Raw genomic sequence first — 16,007 nt, 5'->3', positions numbered from 1 at the left:
TCTCTGTACACAACTGCAAATACGCATATTTATATCTTCTTTTCAAATCTTTTTGCCTCTTTTTCTTTTGCCTCATTAAACAGCGTGGGACTTCTAATAAAATGTTCAACAGAAGCCATCAGAGCAGATGTCTTCACGTTGTTCCCTGATCTTAGAGAAAAAGTGTTCAGAGATCCACTGTTAAGGACAGTGTTAGCCCTGGTGTTTTCACAGATGTCCTTCATCGGATTGAGGAAATTCTCCTTCAGTCCTGTTTTGCTGAGAATTTGTATGATAAATGGACACTCAGTTTTGTCAAATGCTTTTTCCGCATTTATTGAAATGATCATGAGCATCTCTGTTAGGCCAATCACTGATTTTACGTATTTCTCCTTTTCCAATGTTTGCTTTTAGAGTGGTACAATTCTGTCTAAGCTCTGCTTTAGTTGCAACCCACAGACTTTCAGTTTGGATTTTCATTATCATTCAGTTCAAAATATTTTCCGCTTTTCCTGTGATTCTTATTTTTGCCCCATAGTTTTTTTCAGAGGCGGTTTCCTTAATATTCCAATGTGGGGATTTTTTAGTTTTCATCACATGTGCTCTTTCATCATAAGAAAAGGTTTCTTTTCATGTCCAATAATACTTCTTGGCTTGACGTCTGTCTGGTCTAACCCTAGTGTAGCCATGTAGGCTTCTCATGCACACGCTTTCTATGCCTTGTATTCAAAGTGAGTTTCTTGTGAAAGCATATAGTTGTTCATTCGTTCTTTCTTTCTTTTTCTTTCTTTCTTTCTTTCTTTCTTTCTTTCTTTCTTTCTTCTTTCTTTCTTTTTTTCTTTCTTTCTTCTTTCTTTCTTTCTTTCTTTCTTTCTTTCTTTCTTTCTTTCTTTCTTTCTCTTGGCTGATATTCTTTGTCTTTTAATTGAGGAGTTAGTCCGTTTATATTTAATGCGACTATTGATATAGTTGGGTTTAGGTCTGCCATCTAGATATCTATGCTCTTTTTGTCCTGTTTTTTGTTCCTCTGTGTATTCTTTCCTGCCTTCTTTTGGGTAAATCATGCATTTTTTAAATATTTAATTTTATTCCCTCTGTTTTCGTTTTTGTTTTTTATCTGTACCTTTCGGGGGGTGTGGTTTTCTTTTTTCTTTTTCTTTTTTTTAATTGCTTGCTTTAGAGCTGTGTTGCTCAATACACTAGTTACCACCCACACACCGCTATTTAAGTTTCAATTAGTTAAAATATGAAAAAATTAAAATGTGTTCCTGGCTAAAGGAGGGCAGTATTGTGATGAGCGCTGGGTGTTGTATGGAATGTTGAATCACTGAATTCTACACCTGAAGCTAATATTACACTGTATGTTCACCAACTGGAATTTAATAAAAACTTAAAAATAAAACATGTCCCTGGCCATAGTATGGAGAATGGATTGAGAAGATACACAACTAGAAACAGGAAGATAAGTTAGGACATTGTTTCTGGAAGCACTGGCACAATTTTGTGAGATACTAGTAACAGTATTTAAGAGTGATCGTGGGATCAAGAGATCCCGAAGGCAGGGTCGCTGAGTGGCTGCAAGTGGCACATCCGAGCTGGTGAAGGGGGAGGCTGACGGACTCTGCAGATTTCTGGCATGGGCCAGCAAGTGAATGTCGGTGCCATTGATGGGGACAGGGAATGTAGGACAGCACTCAGGCTTAGGGGAAGATGAAGAGTTTAGTTTCAGAGACCTTGAGACCTATTTGTAGGAATCTCAGGGTACAGATAAGTAGTAGGCAGTTAGCTGCCTGGGTCCAGAATTTTGGAGAGCTATGTGGAGCAGATTTTCAAGTTTCTAATTTACATATTGAGGAAACCAAAAGGTATGTAAAATCACCATGGTTAGTATTAGAGTGTAAAAATATACAGCAGTGTGGGATTGTCAGCATTTAAGGGGAAGAGGAGACTCTAGACAGAGCTTGGAGACAGATGGAAGGAAGACTGGGAGAGAGAATGTCACTGAATACGAAGGAATAGAGAGTCACGAGTGAATTGTTAAATGGCAGTGAAAGGTTTTCTAGGCAGGTGTTCTATAGGTAGTATTTGACAAATCTGGCTTAGTCTAAGATGCAGCAAAGTGGTTTGAAATTATGTCTCTCTTTTAGACTTCATCCATTCGTTGCCTTTATCTGTTTGTATTTACCTGGCTGTGTACCTGGCACTCTGCTGGGCATCACAGGTAGAGCCATGAATGAAAGTGAGTCTCTGTCATACTCTTTCTGCAAGAGAAGGACATGCAAGCAAATAATTAGAATGTGAAACTTAAGGGTCTGTAAGTAAACAGAGGTGGTAGGAAGGGCTGCAGGAGCCCAGGAGAGAGAGCAGCCAGCTGTTCTTTCCATATGGATTGCTTTCTTCCTGCTTCTTCACCAACACGGACTTCAAAACTCAGCTCTGGCATCCTTCTGGGAACTTCCTTTGATTCCTTTTATTTCCTTAACAGACACAGTGACTCATATTGGACAGCGTATCTCTAAAGCGATAAAAAAAAAGTTAAAAAAAAAAAGAGCAAGTGAGGTAAAGAGTGAAGAACGGGAACCAAAATTGAAATAATAATGTATAGTCGATAGAAGAAATTCAAACAATACAGAAAATGCAAGGAAGGTCACCCAGGATCCCAGCACCTAGAAAAATCATTATTCACATCATTCACATCAGATATATCCTTGTAGGTTTGTCCACATGAAAGGGTGGGTAGAAATAATTTCACATCATTAGGATCATGCAGTATATACTATTTTAAGTGTTGCTAAGTGCTTAATTTCACTCTAAGGAGATTAGCGTAGTGTCAACGATACTTCCAATTTTAAAAGAAGAGGATTAGTGTTAAAAAAAAAAAAAAAGAGCTGAACTTCACATAAAGGGTTCTTGACAAGAGATAGTAATTACCAAAAGATCCATCTAAGGTTGACAAAAAAAGATGGTGGTTTTGAAGAGCCATGGGTCTCCCATGTTTCCCTTTTCAACAGCTCCAAAGGACTGCTCTGTGGAGTGATGGAGAAATTAACACCTCCAACTTCCTTCCACCTTTCTCCGTCCCCAAACCCCTCAACCCCCCAACTGCTTCCTGACTTTCAGTTATAATTACAGCATCACTGTTTACAACATTTATCTACCTTTTTGTAATGTAATCCATGTATCTATTAATCCTCAGCTCAGGATTTCGATGGCCCCAGCTCTCTCCAGCATCTCTTCAGTCACAGTCTCCGCCTTCTCCATCCTAGAGTTCTTTATTTCTATTCGCCTCTTGGTTGGCTAGATTTCATCATCAAGCAGTTTTCTCGAGAAGGACCCCAGTGGTCCCTGGAGTCCCCTGGAGTCCGTCCACCAGCTTTAGGCTGGAATGACAGCTTGGCTGAGCGTAACTTTGCTGGGTCCTGCGTTCTTTCCCTTGGACTTCTGACAGTCCTCCTCTGTGTCCTGGACTCACGGGAAGTCCATTTTCTTCGTTACTACTACTCCTCCCCACACCACCACCACCTTTTATAAATCAGAATTGCAGATTTCAAAGAACATACCTGAGCTCTTTACCTTTTCCCTCACTGCACGGGAGAGAATTTATTAGTAGGGGGGCTGGCCACAGCTCCGACACCGTGATGTGAACTGGGGTATTTCTGAAGTATTAACCACACATCTCTGTCTTCCTTTCTAGAGATAATTGATGACCTTGCCAACCTGGTGGAGAACACAGACGGGAGGCTCCGGACTGAGACCAGGCGTGTGAATATGGTGGACAGAAAGTCGACGTCTTGCGGTAAAGAATAGCTACCCTTAATGGTTCTGCCTCTCTCATTGCTCGCACATTTACTTTGCTTTCAGTATCCGATGTTTGTCTAATTATTGCAGGGGTTTGGTTGCTCTTCTAATGCACAGTCCCATTTGATGAAGCATTGAAATTGCTAAAGAGACCCAAATCTTGCTAAAATGAAGTGAGTTGTAAGGGCACCTGGGTGGCTCAGTCGGTGAAGTGTCTGACCCTTGTTTCTCAGCTCAGGTCTTGATCTTGGGGTCATGAGTTCAAGCTCCGTGTTGGGCTCCGTGCTGGGCATAGAGCCTACTTTAAAAAATAATAATGAAATAAAATAAAATGAAGTGACTTGCTACAAATGTGGGAGAAGTACAATGCACTGCTAATTTTTCTTAAATTTAAAATTGGAATCCTCTCTTTGTGCTTACAGAGAATACCAGTTTGGGAAGTGGTGTGACATTTTGCAGATTGGTGCTGGTAGATCCTCACGGGTATTGAAGGCCGTCCTGCTTACTTGGTGCCTTTTTTAAGTCACGAGCTTAATTGTTGGAGCTTGAACCACAGAGCAGTTAAGAAGCCAGGTTCTGAAGTCCCTTTGAGTTCAAATCCTACATGTGGTGACGTTCTCTTTGATGGTTGCTTTACTGCTTAGTACCTTGTACATAAAATGGGAATGCACGGGCCAAGACGAGAATCTGTTGGTGGGATTCTTACAGTGCTGGTTCTCTGGCCCTGCCCTAGAGCTTCTGGTGAAGTAGGGCCAGGACGGAGTTGGTAAATGTTCCTTATTTCCCGGGTACAGCAAGCAGTGCTGGCGTGGGTACTTGCTATTCTGTCAAAGCTCCGATGCCACGTTCCATGAGGTTTGGATTATCTGTGGCCTGTGTGCAGTGCCCTGCCCGAGGCCAGTGGTGTTAAATGACAGTGACAGTAGGGGTGGCCACAGTGATTGTTCCTGGGTGCTTCATCTCACAAAGGCACACGAGGTTTACGAAGCTGATACCTTTATTACGAACAGAAATACGATAGCACTCAACTCCCCAGTGATCTGAGCATACGCTTTGCCTCTTAGCCCTTTCAATGTGAAAAATGCAGTGGATCCCTCCAGTCTATCCAGTGTTAGAACAAGGACCTCTGTGCGGGGGTCTCCTGAGATGTACAGCCCGAGAGGCATTACCTTCTTTCCCTGATGTGCTGGCTAAACAGAAATCTAGAACAACGGGGTGACTGAGGACAGGCAGCCGTGGACTCTGGAACCTCAGGAAGGGGGACTCTGGGGGGCCTCCCTGCTTCCCTGTTTTCACCTGTCTGTGCTCCCCAGCCCCAGAGTTCTCATCCACCAGATACCAGCCGCTCTGTGCTTCTGCTCCCACGGGCGTGTGCTTCTGTCTGCTTCCTGCTGAAAGCAACAGCTCCTTGCTTCTTGCGTTACCAACCTTCTCATGTAACTTCTGCCCACGGAGACTTTGTTCTGTGCTAGATCGTTTAGAGACAGAGAGATGCGGGTTCACCCCCCCTTCCATCTGTTACTGTCTTTGATCTCTATAGAAACTTAATCTTGCTGAGTCTTGGTTGCCCTACCTGTAAAAGAGTGGATAACCTGGTTATCTGAATTGAACTGTATAGAACATGTGAGGGGTCTAATGCTGGGCGTCTTGCCTGACTTTCCATATTTATGTGGAGAGGCCCTGAAGTGGGGGTGTGCAGAGTGGGGGCTCTAGAGCCTGGGCTTGCATCCCAGCTCCACCAATCACCAGCTGTGCGACCTTGGGGAAGCCCAGACTCCCCTTTGCCTCAGTTTTCCTGTCTTTGAAATGGGAATGCTAATGTTATACCCCCAAGAGCGTTGTTGTAAGGGATAAAGGAGTTCATGTAGATAAAGACCAGGTATAGTTACAGATGACATAGATACGGATACGTAGCACTTGGAATGGTATGTGGCACATAGCAAGCTGTGACAGGTATTAACTGTCATCTCTGTGTGTCCACAGTAGGAACAGTCTGGGGCCCCTGGGTGGCTCAGTCAGTTAAGCGACTGACTCTTGATTTTGGCTCAGGTTGTGATCGCAGAGTCAGGGGATTGAGCCCCGCATTGGGCTCTGTGCTCAGCACAGAGTCTTTTTGAGATTCGCTCACTTGCTCTCTAAATAAATTTTTAAAATCTTTTTTTTTAAGATTTTATTTATTTATTTGACAAAGAGAGAGAGAGCATAAGCAGGGGGAGTGGCAGGCAGAGGGACAGGGAGAAGCAGACTCTCCACTAAGCAGAGAGCCCAATGCAGGACTTGATCTCAGGACCCTGGGATCGTGACCTAAGATGAAGGCAGATGCTTCACCAACTGAGCCACCCCGGCACCCCTAAATAAATAAAATCTTTAAAAATAAATAAAGTAGGAATAAGCTTCCCAATTCAGTGACAACTTTCTTGAAGTCTTTGTTTTGCACACAGCAGTCATGTTGTTATTTTGGCTTATGAACGTATTTCTAGATATATCGGTCAGCTTTATGTATTTGCAAAGCGGTGGCCCTCAGCACATGTTACTCATGAAGTTGTAATGAGGAATGTTACTTCTGTTGCCAGGTTTTTATTTTATGGCATTGCTTAGTGTTGGTGTTTATACCCAGAAATGTGCATAAAATCTACTGACTTGAACTGTTTCATTTTTTTTTTAATAGAAGAAATGTAGAGACTTCCATAATTACTAAAATGCATGTTTTTAACACTGGGTATCTTAAAATAAGTTGACTGTAGATTTATCTTATGTGCCATTTATATTTAGTTATGTATAATCTATAACAGAATTAACAGTCGGCCCTTGAGCAATGCGCATGTCAGGTCCTGATGCCACCCTCNTATAATTATGCTATATAATTATACATGTATGCTAGTATATTAATTAATGTAATAACAATATTGATTAATATGATAATATTATATATTATATTATATATTATGTACTGTATTCTTACAATAAAGGAAGCAAGAGAAGAGAACATGTTAAAATCATAACAAAGAGAAGGTACATTTACAGTACTATACCATGTTTATTGACAAAAGTCTGTGTGTAAGTGGACCTGCGCAGTTCAAACCCTTGTTGTACAAGGGTCAACCACCTGTGTAGGGACTCAGAGGGAGAAGTCCAGTAGTAACAGCAGTGTTAAAAAAATAGACATTTCTTCATTCTTTCAGTGGAAATACCTTCAGGAGAATTCTTTTCTCTTACCCTGTCAATTTGTTTCGCTAATATTTACTTAGCAGTGCCGTCAGTAATGGAGATCGACACCCCAGTAACTAACCTTATAGCATTTCTCATGCCTGATACCCTTAAAGGAAAATTTATTGCATTTATATTTTTATAGGAAATCTGTACTTATGGATACGTTTGTCGGCAAGCAGTGCTAGTTTTTGCATATTGATAAAGGTTCATCATGTGGCCTCCCAGGCTCTACAGAGCTTAGACTGGTTCAGTGACACCCTGCAATTAACTTCTAAGTCTCCCGCTGATCAGTGTGAACCCTGTGAAGCTATTATGCGCTGTAGAATTTACTGAGTGGGTTCAGCAGCCCTTGCCAAAATTGACCTAACTTGTTTTTGTAAAGATTTTATTTTTATTTATTTGAGAGAGAGAGAGAGAGAGATGAGCTGGAGGACAGGAGGCAGAGGGAGAGGGAGAAGCAGACTCCTCTCTGAGCAAGGGAGCCTGATGCAGGGCTCGATCCTGGGATACTGGGATCTTGACCTGAGCCAGAGTCAGGTGCTTAATGAACTGAGACACCCAGGTGCCCCATTAACCTAACTTTAAGAAAAATTATTATGGTAAAAGATACGTAAATATAAAATATACATAAAATTTGCCATCGTAACTATTTTAAGTGCACAGGTCAGTGGCGTTGAGTGCATTCCCGCTCTTGTGCGGCCATCAGCGCCCTCCATCTCCAGAACCTTTCCATCTTCTCCACCTGAAGCTCTGACCCGTGGAACAGTGACTCCCCCTCCTTTCCCAGCCGGCCCCTCTTAGCCACCACTCTACTTTCTGTCTCTATGAATTTTATGACACCAGGTATCTCATCTGAGTAAATTCACACAGTATTTGGCCTTTCGTGTCTGGCTTATTTCGCTCAGCAGAATGTCTTCAGTATTCCTCCACACTGTAGCACGTGACACGAATTCCTTCCTTTTTTAGGCTAAGTCCTATTCCACTGCATATACATATATATATATATATATATATACACTACATTTTGTTCATCCACTTATCTCTCAGTGGACCTTTCTGACTATTGTGGTGAGTAATATCAATATGAACATAGGTGTACAAGCATCGACTCAAGTCCCTGCTTCTTTGTGGATAGACGCAGAAGTCACGTTGCTGAATCAAATGGTAATTCAGTCTTTAATTTTTTCTAAGGAACCGCTATTTAACCTATCCTTTTGTTTTGCTTCCAGTCCTTCAGCTCTCTCTCTCTCTTTTTAAAAGATTTACTTATTTGTTTTAGAGAAAGAGAGAGAGAGAGAGAGCTCACGTGAGCTGGGGGTGGGGCAGAGGGAGAGGGAAAGAGAGAATCCCAAGCAGACTCCATGCTGAGCACGGCACCAGACGTGGGACCCGACACAGGGCTCGATCTCACGACCCCAAGATCACAACCTGAGCCAAAATCAAGAGTTAGACACTTAACTGGCTGAGCCACTCAGGTGCCCTCCAGTCCTTAAACTCTTAGGTACTTTCTGGTGGTTTGATTATTTTCCGGATAAAATCCATTTGCAGGCAGGGTCAGGGACTTCTGTAGCCTGAGAGAGGCAGGCAGGTGGGGTAGAAGTTACTGCCCTGGGCCCACCGCAGCTGAAAAGTGTAACAGGAGAGCTGTCCCCCATTGAGGTGGGTCCCCAGAGAGCACCCTTAGGGTAGAAATGAACCGGAAGTAAAATGCCTTTGGGAAGTGTGGAAAAGGCAGCCTTGGCATGAGAAGATTGGAGAGGGATAGGGACAGAACCATAGTTCCTGACCAGTTTTGGGCCCAGAAAGGCCCTCGTGTGGACTTGCATTGTGGGCACCCGTCTTAGCACGGGCCAGGAAACCCTAGACTCTGCATCTGGTTCAGGGTTCTAGGTTCACAACTAGGGCTCCAGGTGCCTGGCAAAAATAATGACATACCTGTCTGGAAGAGGACATCTTTATCCCCGGTTTCTAAGAATCACCCCCAAACGAACTGTTCAGAGCAGTGACCAGCACACAGTCAAAGATAACCTGGCAGTTGTGGAAATAGCACAACATGAACCAGAACCAGCCCCAGACCACAGTTACCAATCTGCACAGATTTGCGGTAGTAGAATTATCAGACGCAGTTAAGAAAATCACCTGTGCTTGGTATATTTAAAGAAAGAAATGGCTGAAAGGATCTTGAAAGGCTTGAAAGGATCTTCAGAAAACCGTAGAAAGTCGCAGAAAATTTGGAAAGGGACCAAAATCAAGCTCCTAGAAAAAAACAAAACAAAACAAACCTGAGATTCAGAACTCAGTGGGCATATTTGGTAGTACCAGAAAGAATCAACTGGGGAACTGCTAAGAAAAATACAAGCCTTCGTCTCTCTCCATAATTGCTAGCTAGCATGTATGAGAGGATGTCCAAACGTTACAGAAGTTACATTACGATCTCAGGAAGAAAGGGTCTGGAGGACTTGGTCCAGGAGCCTCGGGACATAGCAAAGGGTTGATCCCGTGCACTTTCCAAACTCAAGGCACAGTTGATCATTTCCTTGTAAACACACGCATACACGCATGGGAAGCTGCGAGCAAGGTATATTTTAACTGTTTGCAGGGTAGGCGTTAAGCAAACCACCCAAGCGTCCCTCCGTTTCTGTTCACGTGGCACCCCATTTGTTGAACTCCGGGGACTTCAGTGAGCTGAGGGTAGCAGCGGGCACATCATTTTACGTGCAGAACTAGGTTGTAAACCGTGAAATGGTCTTTTGTTTCCCTCCCCTCCACATGTCTTCCTTGCTGATCTGATACGTATAAGTCATAGACGCTTTCACAGGGAGGAAATTTCCAGTTGTTAGCACAGACCACATTGCAAGGGGGCCACACAGGAGAGCCTGGTGATGAATTTGTTTGTGCGGTTGTTAACAAAGGATTCAAGCACGTCTTTGTAAACCTTTCACTCAGGAGCCCCGGCTGTAAAAATTTTACTGAGATCTTTGTGTGGCTCTTGCTCCCTTTTCCTTGCCCGTCCCCAGCCCCCAAATTGCATCAAGGAGGAAACGATATTGTCTTTTTCCAGCGTCCAGACACAAATTAGGCTGGTGTTTTCCATCGGTCCCTATATGTACTTTCAGATCTGTTACTTGTGTCAGGGCGTCTCCACAAAAGCAAGATCTTTGTCATCGCGGTTAAATATTCAGTGCGCCTCGTCCTCATTAGAATTCAAACTAGAGCCTCGTCTGAGTCTGACGGACGAAGCCAATTGTGAGACGCCAGACTGAGAGTTCTGAATGACTCGGGGTGAGGGACAGTGTTGCTTCTCAGCATATTGACTATTACGTAATGTTGTCTAAGCACGTCGATTGTGATTTTAGCCACATTTCAGTGATGTGGGCCGAAACCCGCCCGGCTGACATTGCGCTAACACCGTCCAAACCTGGGACCCTTGATGGGCCTTCAGCGTTTTGGCGTGTGGCTCTCTTAGGGACGCTTATGGGTAGCACAGCACAGCGCGGGTGTGGAGCCCAAGCTGGGTCACGATGTGGCCTCTGCCACTTAGGACCCGGGTGCCTGGGAAAGCCGCCTGCCCCGTCCACATGGTTATTCTGCACATTCAGTGAGAGCAAGCTGGTGGCACAGTGACTGGTTCTAGTGTGTCCTCAGCAAACGCCAGCTATGGGAAAGCATGGGTTTCAATCGGTTGCCCAGAGCTGCCTTGATAAATAAGACTCAGAGGCCCTGAATCTCGTTGGAAGCCAGTGGAGAAGGTCTTTTAAGGAGAACAGGATGACCGGAGAAAGTTGCGCAGGGATATTCTGGGGCCGGGAGGTTCATGTCCTCATTGAATTAGAAATGGAGTTGTTTTCTTTCAGATAGACTGAAATCTATAATTTTGTGGCCGAAGCCATCACCGGGCATGAAATTGGTAAGGGGCACCTCCAGGGCACCACGGATGGCGCTGCCTTCGCTTGGATAAGTGCAAACATATTTTTTCTTACATTTGCTCTTTTGAACCTAACACAACATAGGTAGGAAGCTGAATTCTAAGTTGTCTGGTTTATTTAACTAACCTTGGAGACCATTTAATCTCTCAAGGAATTGTTTTTAAAACCCTGCCACAGGGCACCTGGTTGGCTCAGTCGGTGAAGCATCTGCCTTCAGCTCAGGTCATGATCCCAAGGTCTTGGGATCAAGCCCCACATTGGGCTCCCTGCTCAGCGGGGAGTCTGCTTCTCCCTCTCTTCTGCTCTTCCTCCTGCTCATGCTCTCTCTATCTCTCAAATAAATAAATAAAATCCTAAAAAAAAAATAAATAAAACCCTCCTGCAAACACAGATAATTAGACACCTAATTATGGAGAAGAATAACAGTGGATTCTTTTGTTTCTTACTGCTTATCAAGAATATTTTTCTTGTGGCGCCTGGGTGGCACAGCAGTTAAGCGTCTGCCTTTGGCTCAGGGCGTGATCCCGGCGTTCTGGGATTGAGCCCCACGTCAGGCTCCTCCGCTATAAGCCTGCTTCTTCCTCTCCCACTCCCCCTGCTTGTGTTCCCTCTCTCGCTGGCTGTCTCTATCTCTGTCAAATAAATAAATAAAATCTTTAAAAAACAATATTTTTCTTGCCTATCATCTGTTTCTTTCTCTTCTCCTACACTGAGATAATCTAGTTTAATTCCTCTGCTCCCTTATTCTTTTTTTTTTAAATATCTTATTTATTTATTTGAGAGAGAGCGAGAGAGGGTACACAAGCAGGGGGAGTGGGAGAGGAAGAAGCAGGCTCATAGTGGAGAAGCCTGATGTGGGGCTTAATCCCAGGACGCCGGGATCATGCCCTGAGCCGAAGGCAGACGCTTAACGACTGCGCCACCCAGACGCCCCACTCTGCTCCCATATTCTTTGCAGACTCGTGTGTCTGTCTCTACATCCAGTGTCGTCTTCCATTCCATGTCTATGGAGAAATGCCCGGTCCTCCGCTGATGCATGTCTGCCTTCATAGCCATCTTGTCCTCAAGCTTCATTCCTCATCCATTCATTCTTTTCTTCTTCCCTGTCAACACTGGGCATCATCTGTGGGCCAGGCACTGGGCTCGGTCCCGGAGCTGATGGGTGGGTAGGGCATGGCACCTGCCCCGGAGACTTAGAGTGGAGGAGAAGGTCCCCATATAGATCCCCAGTGACTGCAGGGTGCCCAGGCAGAGAAGGATCTCAGCCAGCCTAGGGGCTCCAAGGTTCCAGGAGGACACAACAGGGGAGCAGAGGCCTGAGGAGTGAGTAGGACAGGCTTCCCCTGGGTCTGGCAAAGTGGAAAGCCAAAGTAAGCAGGATGTGTATTCTGTGATCCCACGTGGGAGGAGTGAGGGAGGGAAGAAAGGAAGGGGGGAGGGACAGAAGGGAAGGTGGGGAGACCCATGTCAGAAGTGGAGAGGACGGTTTGCTAGAACATACAGAGCTAACACTGTTCCTTTGGAGTGGTGTGAGCCGGCCAGGCTCGGAGCCGAGGGCCGGAGACTGTCAGTGCCTCGAGTACTTTGCTAATTGATTAACTGAAACTTTAAGGAAAATCTATTTCTATCTTAACATTTTGGTACCTCTAGTCATTTTTTTCTACTCATAGTATTTTTACACGATGATGACAATATTCTATTTTTAACGCTTCTATCTTTTTAACATGTTCTCATAAGCCCTTTCTTCTTTTGTATCTTTAGTACCATTCTATCAAGTAGATACACTGTCCTTTCCTTAGGTACTCTTGTTTGGGAGCTTTTTTTTTTTAATAATAATTTTTTATTATGTTATGTTAGTCACCATACAGTATACCCTTAGTTTTTGATGTAATGTTCCATGATTAATTATCTGCGTAGGCCGGTGATGGGTATTAAGGAGGGCACATATTGCATGATGCACTGGGTGTTTGGGGGCTTTTAGACTGTTTCCTCATCTTGCTGTGTAAGTCATGCCGTATTACATACATGAAGCTTTTCTCCGTATATGAGATTTGTTCCTGTCATACAAGGTTTTGGTGAGGTTGCTTCCAGGGCCAGAATCAGAGACTGGGTCTGACTCTTATTTCGACAGGGCCCTGACTGGGAGGTTGTTGGAGCCCAGAGAAGGGACAGGAGGCTGGAGGGCCAGGGGCAAAGCAGCGCTCCGTGGGCAAGGAGGCCAGGATGCTACAGCCAGAGGAGCCGAGTCACCCAACCGCCTCACTGCCCTGCCCCCCACGTCTCTTCATCAGAGCGGGGTGCCAAGCTGGCCAGGCCTGGCTGCCAGCGGTGGGCCGAGGAGCAATCTGACCATGTTGGACTTTGTGTGATAGGAGCTGCTCAAAATGGAAATTGGGGTTGGTTCTGGACAGCCAGGAAAAAAAACAAAGCAAAACAAAACGCGGCCATTACAACCACATTACTTACTTCCCAGGTTGACTTATTTAGGCCCAGGGTGGGACCAGTGTTAAGTTGATACATACTGCTGAATTATTCTTCCAGTGATGTATCAGGAACCAGCCCCCCTCTCTCACTTGGACTTGCTGGCCACAGTATGTTGTGAAAATCCAGAGTCGCCCGTCACCCTTGAATAAATTCTGGTATTGAGAAGTTTCTGTCCGCTGGAAATCCCTCTTCGTCCTTGATGCCTGTGACACAGCTGGGCACTGAGGAGAAGTCACAAGACCTGGTGGCCAACCTCAGGGAGCACGCAGTTAGACAGGAAGGCAGCAAGCTCGGGGAAGCACATTTATAAAGACCTCTGGATATTCACACGACACCGTCGAAGCAGCCTCATCGGGCCCCTCATTCTGGAAAGTTGGGTAGACATCTGGCAGAGGCATGTTCCAGGCAGTAGGAAGTGCAGGTTTGCAGGAGACACTAAGGCCGGAAACGACACCCTGTTTCTCAAACAAGAATCAGGACCGGCCGTCTGGGCCCAAGGCCGGCTGCTGGAGAGGCATGGCCGTGAGGCTAGTCAGGGAGGCTAGGCCATCTCAGGGGGAGCCCCGGCTGCAAACCCAGCCCCCTTTTGGCTGCCATTGCTTTCCCTCTTCCTGCTTCTACTGAACACAATACGTTGGGCTCAGTCTTCTTGGCACATTTTCCCTGGCACTTTAAGCTGCTTCTGCTGCTCTCTTGGACGGCTTCATGGTCGGCCTTAAGTTGGGCATCTCAGACCTGGGCTGTGGCTGAAGTTCAAGGTCCGTGCCTTCAGCTGCTGCCAGTCCGTCTTTCTGGCCTGCCCCCAGCGCCTTCTCAGCCTCTGCATCTTCCTTGTACACTCGTTACCTTCAGCCGCAAAGTGGCTTCCTCTCCCATGCTTGCTTCCTGTTTTTTTCTGGCTCAAAGTTCCCTCGGTCCCTTCAAATACTTTCAGAGACCAGACAGTAACCTTCATAATGAAGCGGGCCGCCGCGATGACCTCCAGTGGCACATGGGAGAGTAAACAGCACATTGTCGCCAAGTGGGAATGCCGTGCCGGTCATCTGTCTGCTTGTTTTCTTGGGAGAAGCCTGAAATCTGGATCTTCAAGTATACTTTCCCAGTATTTTAGTGTTGACAGTAAATTAACATTTAAAGAAATGTCCACGTGGGCCAAATAAAACATGTCACAGCGCACTACTTGGGGACCTCTTGGTCACATCCATCCAGTCCCCCCTGCCCCCAGCCTGTTGGGAATGACTCTGAGATCTCTCTCTTCCCTCTTCGTGGCCTGATGTTCTCGCTGCTCTGTTCCTGGCTCTTGTCACGTTTATGTGGCCATTAAAGGTAATAATGACGAAGTCTGTTTATCGGGACAGGAAAATGCATGTGAGTGGAATCTTGATCGTATTTATAGAAAGTGTGGCCTGCATCTTCTGGTTTTGGTGTCTGAATACGCAAACATCCCCCCCCCCCGCCCCCAGCTGTCAGCATTACAAAGAGAAATGCGAGGAATCTCTCTGCTTAAGGTGTTTATTTTTTAAACATGCTTTTCCCCATTGATTTTAAACTGCTTCCCTCCCTTTGCCACGTCTGTTGCATTTTAGACAAAATGACTTTTTGCCGTCACGGGGACGGCAGACACCGAGTAGTAAAACCGTATAGCGCGACTCTTAGGAGACCTGCTTCTGGAACCCAAGAGAAGTCTGCGGCACTCTGATGACCGTATTGGGATTGGCCCAGATGCATTTCAGGGGCTAACGCGTGCGGCTCGCAGACCTCTCCTCCTCTGGGCACCCCTTATATCCTCCCTCCTTTCTGGGCCCTGTGGTTGCTCGTGAAATGTGTAAAATGCACGTGTGAGGCGTTTGTGGTCAGATGTCTCGTATATGTGACCCCATCACTGTTGTCTGCTTTGATTTTCGAGTTCCTACTGTGGAAAAGCCCATTTTTCTGCTAATAGCATTTATTTGGGAAGCAGGAATAAGAGCAGTAAGTTCAAATGTTGATGCTTCGGCTTAATCCAGGCCAAATGAAGCCTTTGAGAGAAGCGCAAAATTGGAAAACCTTTATTTAATGGAAGGTGATTGATAGGGGCTGACAGCCTCAGAGGCCTCCCCGCTTCTGTAATCTGCTACGAGGCTATCATCAAGGGGTCAGAAATGATCACAAAGTAGAATCGGTTTTTGATTATTGTTTTTGCTTGGTGTGGTTTGGAAAGATAAGGTGTGATTTCCAAGAGTGGCTTCTGTTGTTACCGGAGTAATAATTACACCGTGTGGGCCTCGGTGGGTGCTACCCCCTGACATACGAGTTTGTGCGTGTTTTCTGGTAATGTGTGTTCACCAGCGACTTCACATGTTTTCAGATGGCCCTGTGGGACCTGTGAGGACTGGCTGGGCTGAGAAAGACTGTCAGGAGGCCTGGGACAGAATATGCCTTGCATACTTGTGGTATACTTAACCTCTGTTCTCTGTCCACTGCCCGTGGAGGGGAAGAGTGCCCCAACACCTGCTTGACGTGTCTTGTCAACCCAACCTAACCCTTCAGGACTTCGCCATTACACCCAAGTGCTCCCCACTCATCTATGGATTTTCTTTTATATTGTAAATTGAAGTGAAATGAAGACTT

At 45.3% G+C, this 16,007-nt stretch overlaps 1 protein-coding gene across 4 annotated transcripts in view; it reads left to right on the top strand.

Moving 5' to 3' along the window:
* The window catches only part of STX8 (syntaxin 8), a 251,809-nt gene that overhangs the window by 149,854 nt on the left and 85,948 nt on the right, over positions 1 to 16,007 (top strand). For all 4 annotated transcript variants that reach the window (XR_004621730.1, XM_002921144.4, XM_034647060.1 and 1 more), the window contains exon 7: positions 3,674 to 3,775. Coding sequence is in view for 3 of the 4 variants with exons in the window: in XM_002921144.4 (XP_002921190.1) it covers positions 3,674 to 3,775 (102 nt within the window). In the remaining variant the exon portion in view is untranslated. The remainder of the gene's footprint in view (positions 1 to 3,673; positions 3,776 to 16,007) is intronic.

The sequence above is a fragment of the Ailuropoda melanoleuca genome, chromosome 17, assembly GCF_002007445.2.
Source record: "Ailuropoda melanoleuca isolate Jingjing chromosome 17, ASM200744v2, whole genome shotgun sequence".
Taxonomy (NCBI): domain Eukaryota; kingdom Metazoa; phylum Chordata; class Mammalia; order Carnivora; family Ursidae; genus Ailuropoda; species Ailuropoda melanoleuca.
This window is presented reverse-complemented; position numbering and strand designations above follow the sequence as displayed.